General features: G+C 41.3%; 1 protein-coding gene across 6 annotated transcripts in view; it reads left to right on the top strand.

Moving 5' to 3' along the window:
• Positions 1-12,776, top strand: part of Ntng1 (netrin G1) — a 317,901-nt gene that overhangs the window by 167,243 nt on the left and 137,882 nt on the right. For all 6 annotated transcript variants that reach the window (XM_038311558.1, XM_038311555.1, XM_038311553.1 and 3 more), the window contains exon 2: positions 8,189-8,829. In XM_038311558.1, the coding sequence (XP_038167486.1) occupies positions 8,189-8,829 (641 nt within the window). The remainder of the gene's footprint in view (positions 1-8,188; positions 8,830-12,776) is intronic.

Here is a 12,776-nt window from a genome sequence, read left to right as displayed (position 1 = left end):
CAACATTCTTTCACACCCAGTGGCCTCCAGAAAACTGGCTTCAGGTGGGCTTGGACCTTTACCCTCCTGTGAGAAAAGAAGGAACATGGCTTTGAACATCATCTCAGAACTTTGGGCTCAAGCTGCTCGTCCCAGTGCCTTCAGCATATCAGCTCCTGCTTTGTGATATCTTCCTGTCCCTGTTTCCCTCATACAGATTTAACTTAAATGTTCACTGCCCTCTTCAGTTTTTGAGTTATTACTATTTTGCATCTGTGTTCTGGTTATGTATAAAGAAAAATATTTCATCTAATATTTCTGCACTTTTAAGACAGTAATTTTTAAAAGGCCATTTCCCAACCCCGTACATCATGTTGTCCTAGTTCAATGTTTATCTCTAGACCTTCCTTCTCCATTTGGCTTGGTTCTGTTAATATTTATCTCCTCCCCAGAACATGAGGAGCATTGGTGTAGATTGCCTGCAGGAATCCATTTACGGGACTAGAGAGCACATTTGGCTCCATTTTAGAAATATGTCTTCTTGACCTCTGGGACCCTCACTGGCTTGGAAGTCCTGAGCATAATCTTCTGCGGGGATTTGTTCAGTTGTCTATTATGGTCCACACTCTGTGATATGGCTTCCAGTATTCTCGTTGTGGAAAGGTTAAGCTATCCCGACTTTATTTTTTGAGTGAAAATGTCCACAAGGTGTTAGTCCTGTCAGAGAACAGATTGAAACAAGCTGTAACTTCAATCAGACGTTAAGCCTGTACCAGCCCTGGAGGGAAAACTCCGTGGTGAACAGAGGGTTTCCTTAGAAAACGGAACAATCACTTTTTAACTCCAAAGTTACAAAACCAAGAATTTGGGAGACTGAGGCAGAAGGATCACAAGTTTGAGGCCAGCCTAAGCTACAAAGAGATTTCCAGGATAGCCTATGCTACATAGTAAGCAAGTTCTCAACAAATAAAGTTACTAAACAACCCCATTTGTCACCTACTATTCTTAAAGTGCTATATTTCCAAACTCAAAATTTGAGATTCATGCCCTTACAAATGCATACTTTTGTTCCAGGGGTCTTGCACATCTTCTGATGGGAACTCTCATCATATAACAGACTATACTATCACCATAGAAATACCTTCTGTTAAGACCGAGTGTACTAAATCCATGGTTTTACTAGTTGAGCTTTTACTGCTGTTTGCAGTGATCAAAGCACTTTATCCTAAAGACCTTGGAGCAAAGGGAAGATGCTGCCGTGTGGGTCTTCCCCTCTGAGGACAGAGTCCTTTACTTATATCTGGACTCACCAGGGTTTGCAACCGTGTCCTTGCTGATGGTACTGCTCGGTGTCCTTCAGACTTCTGGAAAAGACACCCTCTCTCTTGGAGCCTACTACTTTGGTTCCAACTTCGTGCCGCTTCTTTCCAGTGACCATAGCAGAGCTGAGGGACCTAAAAAGGGAAACTCGGAGCAGCATCTGAGTCCCATTTCAGGGACATCTTAGTATCTTCAGAAAAGCCATAAGGCCTGGGTCCCCCATGGATGAGTCATGAAAGAATCTGAGGCAGAAGAATGTTGAACCAGAGAAGTTCTAAGAAGGGTTTTGGAAAGATTGCAATTACAACTCTCAGACAAACCTGTCAATCACCAGTCTCTGTGAAAATGGGAGTCTAGTGAGCCCCCAGTGAGAGGGGTGAACGTAGAAAAGAGACATCCACCCAAGATGGTGCCACAGCCCAGAAGTTAGAGCACACTCTTAGATTGTGGCTCTTCCCTGGATCTCCAGTTCTAGAATCCCTTTAAAGGCCTTGTATTGACAAATCTCTAGTGATGTCTATATCTGAAACATGGCAGCAGTGGGGGGGGGGAGGGGCGGGGAGGTCCATCCTACAGCGCAGCTTCTTGCCTATGTGTGGTTGACTTCCACTGATCAATACGTGAAAAGATTAGCCAGATACAAATGTCAGTAGCTTTCTCTGTTTCCCAGGGTGGGTAGGAGTGTGAACCCAGATGTTTCTCATAGCCTCCCACTAACATGTGCTGTGTAACTTATGGTAACAAACCAACAAATCTGCCCTGGGTACTCTGTCCGTTTCCAAATGTAAATCCCAATCATTTGATAATAGGCAAATCTTTGAATATTTTGTTTGTTTCATAATAGGTAAATCAGGTCACACTGATAGGACTTCAAGTTTTACCGCGATACTGGGCACATAGAACTTGTCTTTCACTCTGACAGTCCTTGCAGAGCTTAGGGGAAAGGATGCTCTGTCAAAGTACCAATCAGCAGAAGGAAAAGGCCTTCGTCCCCTGAAACAGGGAACACCCACGGTCAACTGTACTTATCCTTTGAATCCCGAAAGCACATTAAGAAAAAATAACATCAGCGCACTGTGCCAACACATTGCTAATTAATAAGTAATTTTAATTCTCCCAGAGGTAAAACATTAATATTTTTAAATGAAAGTAAGCATCACATGTGAAATTCTAATTGTTATAAAATATTTAATTGTGATATCGGTTTAATTATGTAAGCATCTTATAGTGATGTAAATAATACTATCTACATAGCTATACATTTTTGTGCTTTCCCAGAGACAAAGGATCTTAAATTAATAACTATTTAAGGCTGCCTGCTGGGTCATGGAGGACCTACTTACAATGCTGATGCCTGCATCTGTGAGTTTTAACAGCAAGAAAACATTCTTTGTTTCCATGAGGAGGGAAAAGTTGCATTTTCTTACATAAATTTTCTTCTTGATGTTATTAGGAGGGATTAGGGTGGAGTTGAAGTAGTCTAAAATTTAATTAACCTAATCCCTTTAACAAGAATTGTTTTCATACTGATAATTCTCTGTAACAACAGCATTACAGATCATACCTACATGAAATATTTACACGAAATATTTTAGCATATAATCTCTCCTTCGGCTCTATTGGGAATGGTTAGATTTTTGATTCCTTAGCTTTCTTTGTTGTCTTTCTCTCCCACATATATATAGCGGACAGGAATGAAGGTCTCTCCTACCTCCCTCTCATTTCATCTTTTCTAGTTTTATCCCAGTGTCACTGCCTCTTGGTAAATTATGCTAATGGCAATCAAATCATCAATCTCCTCAAAGAGTATGACTGCCATGAAATAAGGGAAACAGTGGATTGATTTTTTTTTTTTTTTTTTTTTTTTTTTTTTTTTTTTGGTATCAGCAGTCATTTGGTGTAGATTCTCATTTCCAATGATTTGTTTACCCATCGATTGCAATAACTCGCTCTGCTGCTGAGAATCCCCCTAAGAGTAGAGTCAGATGAAGGACAAACCTGTCATTCTGGTCACCTCCTCTGATGATCCCCTGTGTAAATCACAAATTGTTCTTAATCTGCTCAAATGTCATGTTATCAGCGAGACCTTCTCTGACCTCTCGGTATAAAATTACAATCAGCATCCCTCTCTCAATGGCGCTCTCCTTCTGTTGGCGTTACTTTCCCCTTAGTACCTACCATCACACTGCATTATACGGGATTGTGTATTTATTTGCTTAGTGCATCTCCTCCGCCTGGCATGGAAGCACCACAGAAGGCAAGGGCCAGAGTCTGTGCACTGTTGTGTCTTAGGAGCCCAGACAAACCCATTTAATACAGTCCTGTAGTAAGTGATGACTAGGGACGGTTGAATGTAGGAAACTCTTGTCTTTCAGGTCTGTGTGAAGCTGAGAGAAAATGCATGTTTTGTTAGCCTTCACACAGAGCTGCCTGTCCTGCTGAGGGCAAGCGAAAGGGTGCCTCTTTCCAAAGGACACCAGAGACCCCCAGGTTTCCTGTGGTCCTTTAAGAAAGGACTAATATAGAGACTTGGGGGGGGGGGTCCTCCAAACCTCACATGTTTACAAGTCTAAGAATAATATAAAGTAGAGGATCTCCAAGAATGTCCATGGCACTAGGTCTGTAGGATATAGACAGGGGCTACAAACTTTAAGAGGGGCTTGAATGAGTGAGAGTAGGTTTATCTTGTGAAGCTAAGTGAGGTTTCCTATTTCAAGATTTCCCAGCTGCTCATGAGGGTTTGAACAAAATCTTAAACTGTTTTTCAAAATTAAAAATTAAAAACAACTCCTTGTATCTTAGGCATTTTCTCTTGAGCAGCCAGTATTGCTTCTAAGACAAGGCTCTGATACAGACACCCGCACTGGCTTGGGTGTAGAACATATAGCAGGGCATCTTTCTGGTGCCACTTCTTACACACTTTTAGTGACCTGGGCAGGTTTGTAAGACTTCTTTATGCTTGACTCCCTCTTCTCTGAAGGAAGAGTGACAGGGATTGCCCAGGACATGTAAAATGCCTAAATGCAAACTGAACCAGGGATGTGTCGGGGGTATTAACATCACCTTTATTTCAGACAGATTTCTTCAGTAATATTTTGGGGAAGGGTTTGTTATTATTGACACATCTGTAGAATCAGCTCTAAGAGCCTACTCTTCATTTGGTCCCAGTACCTTTTCCCCACCTGAGAATCTTTGTACACCTAGGCTGAAGGTGAACAAATATGGTCTCCCACCAAGAGTCAACAAGTGTACAGCAAGACCCGCTTCCTTTGTCCCCACGCTCCTGACCACAGATGAAGACAGTTCTGTCAGGACAAAGACGATAACATCCAAGTTCATGGTTATGCAGATGGCTGCTTGCTGACAGCTTTCAGAATGACCATGTTTTAGAAGTAAATTTCAAGTGAAGGTATGATCCGTGTAAATCTGACCCCTTCAGGTAAAATGTGCATTTACATATATTTGGAATTTATAAATCCTGACAGATTCCACAATATTTATAGCCCTCCATAAAAAGCCTTTGCCAGTTTGCAGAGCTTTGCGTTTGGCGCTCTGGTGTGCTTAAGGGAGTTTAAATAATAATAAATTTGGTGATTTATTCCACCTGGAACAGAAAGTTATCCGCCCCCCCACCCCCACCCCCACCCCCGCCCAGCTCATTTGGAAGGGGATGCCTATAAATAGTGCTGCAGACGCTGGGATCAGGAATAGGGAATTGAAATTTGAGAGAGAAGTACAGCAACATTTCCATTATAACTGATTTCTTGAGTATATTTTTAAAACATTTCTGTTCCTCACATAATATCCCTTCTCTCCTTTCTCCTGCCTCATCTCAATTATACCTGACTCTCTCAAGCCTGTTGCCAATGTTCGGATTCAATTGCTCTAATGGGAAAGGGAGAAAGAGTATTAGCTGACTAGGTAGGAGCAAGCTGCCTCTAGGGAGGATGGGGCAATTCTTCAGTGCCCATCTTGTATTGCATAGGAGTCAGCAGGTAACTGAGTGTCTATATCTACAGTGTAAATTAATTACAAGAGCTCCATCTCACACATCCAACATATGATATGATCAAAAGCTCACACTTCATGAAAAGAATAAGAAAGGAATTCTAAGTCTAATTCCAAGAGAAAGTCTGAGGACAGTATGAGAAGGTGGAGTCTTCCAACCAGTCATGTTCACAAATGCCTAGAACAGGGTGAGAGAGTGTAGGAACCCCTCTTGTTCATAGTTTCATTATGCATAGTGCCTGCTACGGGTGGTCAACCGGGGTCCAAAGTATTAGATGGGAAAACCTAGAAATAAACAGTTTGTTTATGTTTTACACTGTGCACTGTTGTAAGCAACGTGGTAAGACCTCTTACGCCTTGACTCCATCCCACCATTTGTGAGTATTAATAGTCCCTTAGCTTTGTATTCACACTGTAGATACTCCCCACCCATTAGTCACTGATAGCATCTCAGCTCTCAGAGCAGCAGTTCCCGGCATCACAATATTTACCCGCTAGCACTGTATCAAGAGCATCCATCCATATCACCCATTTCCATCTCCTCACATAGACTATACAGTCTAGAGTCATTCCAGAAGGAGGAGTATACAAAGATATTATGCGAGTGACCTCATTCACATAATTTTTACTATAAGACATTCTTCTATGAGGAGTCACTGTTAAGTCCTTATTGTGCAAAATAATAAATACTATTTCTATAGGTTAAGTAGGTATAGAAAAAAACATATGTACTGGGCTTAGTGTGACCTGAGGCTTTAAGTATTCTGCGAGGGTCTTAGGAGATATCCCCTGAAAATACGGAGAAACTATAATGATTCACTATACCTGAATAGTGACTTTGGATGTTGCTTTCTGCTTTTCTTTCGAAAGAAAAAAACTTTAGCAATACCAAGTCATTCTCTCCAGATTCTACCAGGGAAAGCCGGGAAGAGGCATTTAGTGCCACAGAAGCAGCATTACAACTTGTGACATCACGGGCGGTTTATTTCCAGCTTCTAGTTTGAGTGGGTTGTAAAGGAAGTAGCATTTGTAAGAAGAAGAATAATTAACATCCACTGGGAGCTGCCTATGGGCAGCTGCAAAGTCACAAATACACAAGTGTCTGGTTGGGTGCACAGCGCCTTCTCTGTTGCCTGGAGCTGGTCCTCCTTGATCAGAAGACTCCGTGTCTGCAGTCAGCTTACCATGGGGTGAGGATGCTGGGGAGGGAGTGCAGAAAGCTGCCAGTGGCAAAATGCGACTCTGCTCCAGGCAGGGCACTGTGTTCAATTCATTAGAATAAGTGACATTCCGGCACACTGTTGCAGCCTCCCACATTCCACAGGTTCTCATGCTGCTTTCAGTGCTCCTCCTTTGGTGGCATTCAAGTGCTGTGTAGCCAAGCCCAGGGTGGTTGCCTATGCACGGCAAACATACAGATTATTCCTTGTCAATGTTCCCAAAAGAATGAGGTGTAGTAACTATTTACATACCATTTACATTTAAATCATCTCCAGCTGATTTGAAGTGTATGCAAATGTTATGCCATTTAAAATTAGGCAGATTTGGGTATCCATGGGGGACCTGGGACCAATACCTCAAGGATACCGAGGCATAACTATAGTGGACTTCTGTGTTCTGTTACTTGGAATACATCCTCAGCCCCAGACATTCCTGAGCACTCATCTCATATCTACCTATTAGGATGCCAGATGTTTGGATCCAGCCCCAGAGTCTTCAGTGGACCGCATTTTAATGATTTGTGGTGAATAAAGTAAACATTTTAAAACCAGATTTTATGAAGAAGGGACCCAGTTAAGTATAATGGATTCGCAACAAAGCCAAGAGAGCTGAATGTTAATAAGGGTATCCTTGGCTCTATAGGACAAGGGTCAGCATCTATCATTCATGGTTAAATCCAAAGCCCTGCTTTAGAAGTGAACTGTAGAAGAACCATCCTTAACTAAGACCTGAATAAGGGTGGCATCAGTAGACAAGGGAAGTGGAAGGGGAAATCTCAGGAAGCCTCAACCTTAGACAAAGAGCTACAGGCAACTGAGGAATCCTGAGAATGGGCGATAGAGTCTTTCCGGGGAAGAGCAAACCAACTGATTATTCATAACCAAATGATCAGCCCTGAAAACATGCATATAAGTAACATGATAGGTACTGAGCATTTTGTATTCATAGGTTTAGGAATAAACACACACATACACACATAGTTGACTTCTTTAAGCTATAAATTTGGAAGAGCAAGGGAGGATACATGGGAGGAATTGGGGGAAGCAAAGGGAAAGAGAGAAATGAAGTAATCATATTTTAATTCTAAAAAATAATCATGTTCTAAGAAATATCAAGTCCCCCTGCCTTCCTTGGAGGACGTTTCTAGGCAGAAGTAGAATGATTGAGCTATTAGGCAGTTCTGAATCTTTGTGCCTCTGTGATCATATTATGGGTCTAACGCACAGGAGTAAATGAACTTTTCTTATACTTGAAGCCCATAGAAAGACAAGAAAACTACCATCTTAATTTTACATGGTTTATATTTTATACATTATGTGTATAAGTGTTTTGTATCTCTGTGCACCACTTGAATGCCTGGTGCTTGTGGAGGTCAGAAGAGGGCACCTGATGCCCTAGAACTAGAGTTCCAAAGAGTTGGGAGCTGCCATGTAGGTGGTCCGAGGAACTGAGCCTAGGTCTTCTGGAAAAACAGCCCATGTTATTATCTCTTTCCAGCTCTATAATAAAAAGGCTATTTTAGAGGAGAATCCAGTTGGGGAAAGAGAACTGTTTAGTGGTTTGTTACTGTTTTCTGTCTTAGCTTGTTAGCAATCAGCAATAAGGTGAGACAGTGTTGACGCAATATTTTAATGAACCCTCCTTTATTCTTCTTCCGTAGGGCAATCCTTACATGTGCAATAACGAGTGTGACGCAAGTACCCCTGAACTGGCGCACCCTCCTGAGCTCATGTTTGATTTTGAAGGACGACATCCCTCTACATTTTGGCAGTCTGCTACGTGGAAGGAGTACCCCAAACCTCTCCAGGTTAACATCACTCTGTCTTGGAGCAAAACCATTGAGCTCACAGACAACATAGTTATTACCTTCGAATCGGGGCGTCCAGACCAAATGATCCTGGAGAAATCTCTCGATTATGGACGAACATGGCAGCCCTATCAGTATTATGCCACAGACTGCCTAGATGCTTTTCACATGGACCCGAAATCCGTGAAGGATTTGTCCCAGCAGTCCGTCTTAGAGATCATTTGCACAGAGGAGTACTCCACGGGGTACTCCACAAACAGCAAAATTATTCACTTCGAGATCAAAGACAGGTTTGCGTTTTTCGCTGGACCTCGGCTGCGAAATATGGCCTCCCTCTATGGACAGCTGGATACAACCAAGAAACTCAGAGATTTCTTCACAGTCACGGACCTGAGGATCAGGCTATTGAGACCCGCCGTTGGGGAAATATTTGTAGATGAGCTGCATTTGGCACGTTACTTTTATGCGATCTCAGACATAAAGGTGCGAGGAAGGTAAGAGAACCCCTGCTCATCCTGAATGGAAATAACTGTGTGTCCAAAAAAAAAAAAATATGCCCCGGGTTGGTGACGTTAGTCAATTTTTATTTGTTTATTTTCTGAGGGCCACCAATACGCAAGGAGGTTCTAAAGCCATCTGAGACCTTTTGGCTCAGCAATGATTTACAAACCCACACTGGCTATCAGTCTTCGGGAGTCTTTAGAATTCAAACAAAAGAAAACATAAGTATCTTACCTGAAGCTCTGGAATTTCCTGGTAAGGTGATCCTAAAGCCAACATAGTGAGGCTGCTTGCTCTGTTAGAGGGAGGGAAAAATAGGTTATGTCTTGCATTTCTCAATGCAAGCAAGAATCACCCTGCAATGATCCCTTATACTGATAGAGCAAAAAGCACCTGAGAAGTAAAATGCATTTCTTCAAGAGTGGTAAGCTTCCGTTTTTAGAGGTCTTGAACCCTTTGTATTAAACAACATTTCGCATGTCAAATATGTGTTGGGGACCCTTCACTTGGTAGGCCAAGGACAGATGGACAAGAATTGTAACATCAGTGGTGATGATCAGGGATACCATGTTTTAACAGTATACCAAACAACAATTGATTATAATGAATTTTGAAGATGTATGAATGAGAACCCCGATAATGAGAACAAAAACTACCAACATAAGAGACTGTTATTCAGCCAGGCCTGGTGAGAGTAGAAGCATGAGATAGTGGGCAGAAAAAAAAAAAAGAAAATATAAGGAAAGAGATAATCATTTTTAAATCTGAGAATATACGAGGATAAGTGTATAAAGTGTATGATGGTAACTCTGCAATATTGATCTTGATAAGCATAAATATAGACAGATAAATCAGGATTCATTCAATAGGCTGCCTTTCAGACTCCTTTGGGTCTGCCCAGTCCTCAGAAATTGGAGGTGCTGGAACTCTGGCCCTTCAGAGAGTTCAGAGCGTTGTCTGCCGCCTGTGAGTGAAAAGGTGTTTGCAGCTATGAAGATGGGGGTCATAGTGAAAGCAAGAAAGGTGGTAAAGCTTTCGGGCTTACGGTGGCATCTGAGGTTTCAGGATGTTCACAATGGAAAGACGGCGTGAAATTGTGGCTGCATCTTCCACTTCCTCTTGTGTTCCTCATGACCAGTGAAGAATCTTTAGTTACAGACCGTATTGTCAATTTCTAGCCGTCTTAGTGACAGATGCTGACAACATCTTGACAGCAAATTAGTATTTTTGAGGGATTTGTGCCCTGGTATATGGATAGCCACACTGATCTTGGGAACCCCAGTGTTTTAAGAAGTGTTTACAGCCGGGCAGTGGTGGCGCACGCCTTTAATCCCAGCACTCGGGAGGCAGAGGCAGGCGGATCTCTGAGTTCGAGGCCAGCCTGGTCTACAAGAGCTAGCTCCAGGACAGGCTCTAGAAACTACAGGGAAACCCTGTCTCAAAAACAAACAAACAAACAAAAAGAAGTGTTTACAGATTAGCAGGCGTCTATGAATGGGCAGTCGGAAGTTGTCTTATCAGACTTGAGTATGTGTTGTACCAAAATGCCCCCATTATGTTCAGGAACATCTTAGTAAAAGTTTAAATAAGTTCAAAATGTCATCTTATCCAATCTCAAGTGCATGTACTATATGAAAATATTTGATATTTTTAGCAGCAGCATACCAACATCTAATGACAAATATTCAATATGGCTGAAAAAATAAAACTCTAAATGAATAGCCCGAGATTTGTGTGTTTTGATAACACTGAATTCAGGTAGGTCAGTTTCTGGCAGTTTCAGTACTCCTTAACCTGAACTTGAGTTTCTGTAGACCACTGCACCCCAAAACATTATGATCCGGCTCTGTCAGAAAGGCAACCTTTTGGATGGTTTCAGTTATGAAATATCCACTTCTGAAGATTATTTTTGCTATGGGAAATTCATTTCTCTCCTCTCTGATTCTTTGAAAGAAAGTATAAACCTCATTTTTTAGCTAAGGAGAACTTTCTGCATCCTCCATTGGAGTTAGACAGGCCCTCTCCTAAAGATGGCCTGCTAAGAACATCTAATCCCTATGGACCTCTCACCTTCCTGCTAAGCCTCACCTTGGCAATGACCTCCGGCTGCTTGTCACTGGCTCCGAGGAGTTAGCAGGACCCAGATTCCATCAAACCTCTGAGTCTCACCTCCACTGTCATTCCCGTTCACCAGTCAGCTGCAAGCTAGCGAGAAGCAGCTGGGCAAAAGCAAAAGGGCCAGTGGAGGTGAGGTAAGCCCATACGGTGCTGCTCTGTCACCTACGCTCTGTCCAAATTCTTCGGGGCAAACCGATGCTGGCATGTACTGCACTAGGCACCAGATGGCTGGAGTATTTTTAGTCCTGGGGGAGGGACTAAAGAAGCGGGACCTGATGGCTCCGGCGTGTCTCTGGCTTTCAAGTTATGTAAGGAATATTTGTTCATGATGGAGCCACTAAACAGAAAGCTGAGCAACCATGGAGCATTAGGCCTCTCAGCCTAGAAACGGATGATTTTACTGTTGAAAATTTCAGGATTTATGTCCTTGGTTGTCTTTCCTTTAAACAACAGGTCATCTATAGAAAGATTGCCTATTAGTTGATGATTTTTTTTATTGGGTAGTTCTAGATTTTCCAAAACGTAAGAAAGGGCATAGTTTCCAGTAGCTTGTCTTTCCATCCCCTGGCACACAATCCCAGAATCTTCTATACGTGTCTTTTTCCAGGAATAATAATGACATTTTTCTGTTGTCACTTCCAATACCATCCAAGCAAAATGTGGGAATTTATATAAATTATTATATAAATTTTGTATGAAGACCAGCTATAAATTTTTGCAATACCATCAACAAAAAAATATTTTTCTATCTTGAACTATTAAGCTATGAAATAGAAATAGTTGAAGATATAATGTAAATATACATATGTAGATTTTATAATGACCATTTTATTTAACCTAAAAGCAATGTTTTGACTGTCATTAGGTTAATGAATTATTTAGGCCTTCGGTTCTCAATCTGTGGGTTGTAATCCCCACAGGGTTTCATGTACCAGATATTCTGGACACCATATATTTACATTATGATTCCTAACAGCAGCAAAATTACAGATATGAAATATCAGCGAAATAATTTTATGGCTGGGGGTCACCACATCATGAGGAACTATAGTAAAGGATCGCAGCATTAGGAAGGTTGAGAACCATTAGTTTAGGCTTTTTAAACATGGGATATATCCAGTATCTATTGAACTGATAATGAAACCTATAATATTATCATAAAATGCATTTCTCTTTTGCTACATGTTTATTTTGCTTTCATTTACCGCTTGAGTATTTATCAAGATAATGGAGGAAAAAGAGGAAGCAATGCTATTGGCAATCTCAGTAACTCCATGGCACTTACATTGTTCAATAAACCTAATAATCTTCCTGGGCTAATTCTGACTTATGGCTGTCCTGCTTCAGTAAATCAGGGTGATTTTCTCCAGTGAATAATAGAGAAGTGCAGTGTGCCAGTACCTTAATTAAAGAGCCACTCTCTTAGTCTTGATCTCATTTTAATTTACAGGGTAATACTACAATAATATCACTAATGGAAGGTACATTAAAGGGCATCAAGTAGCATTAACTGTATTAAATTATGGTACTTGTGTTAATTAACTGCTGAAGCAAGATGGTTCTAATGGCCAAAAGTTCATCTAGTGCATAAATAAAATGCACCCAGATGAAAGGTGAGAGGAGAAATGAAGAGTACATGTTTGTTCTGAACATTTTTTTTCATACAGAGAGGGGGTTAAATCCAAAAGTCATTAAATATATAATGTCCAAAAGGTTTCTTAGTTCCACAGTGGGAGGTTTAGATTTTCAAGTACAGTGTTTCCTTCTAAGCTTTCTTTCCACAATTAAGTTAATTAAAACCTGAATACTTGTCAGATGCAGC

Source organism: Arvicola amphibius, chromosome 14 (assembly GCF_903992535.2).
Source record: "Arvicola amphibius chromosome 14, mArvAmp1.2, whole genome shotgun sequence".
In the NCBI taxonomy this organism is placed as follows: domain Eukaryota; kingdom Metazoa; phylum Chordata; class Mammalia; order Rodentia; family Cricetidae; genus Arvicola; species Arvicola amphibius.
Note: the sequence above shows the minus strand (reverse complement) of the source record. Positions and strands in the feature narration are given on the sequence as shown.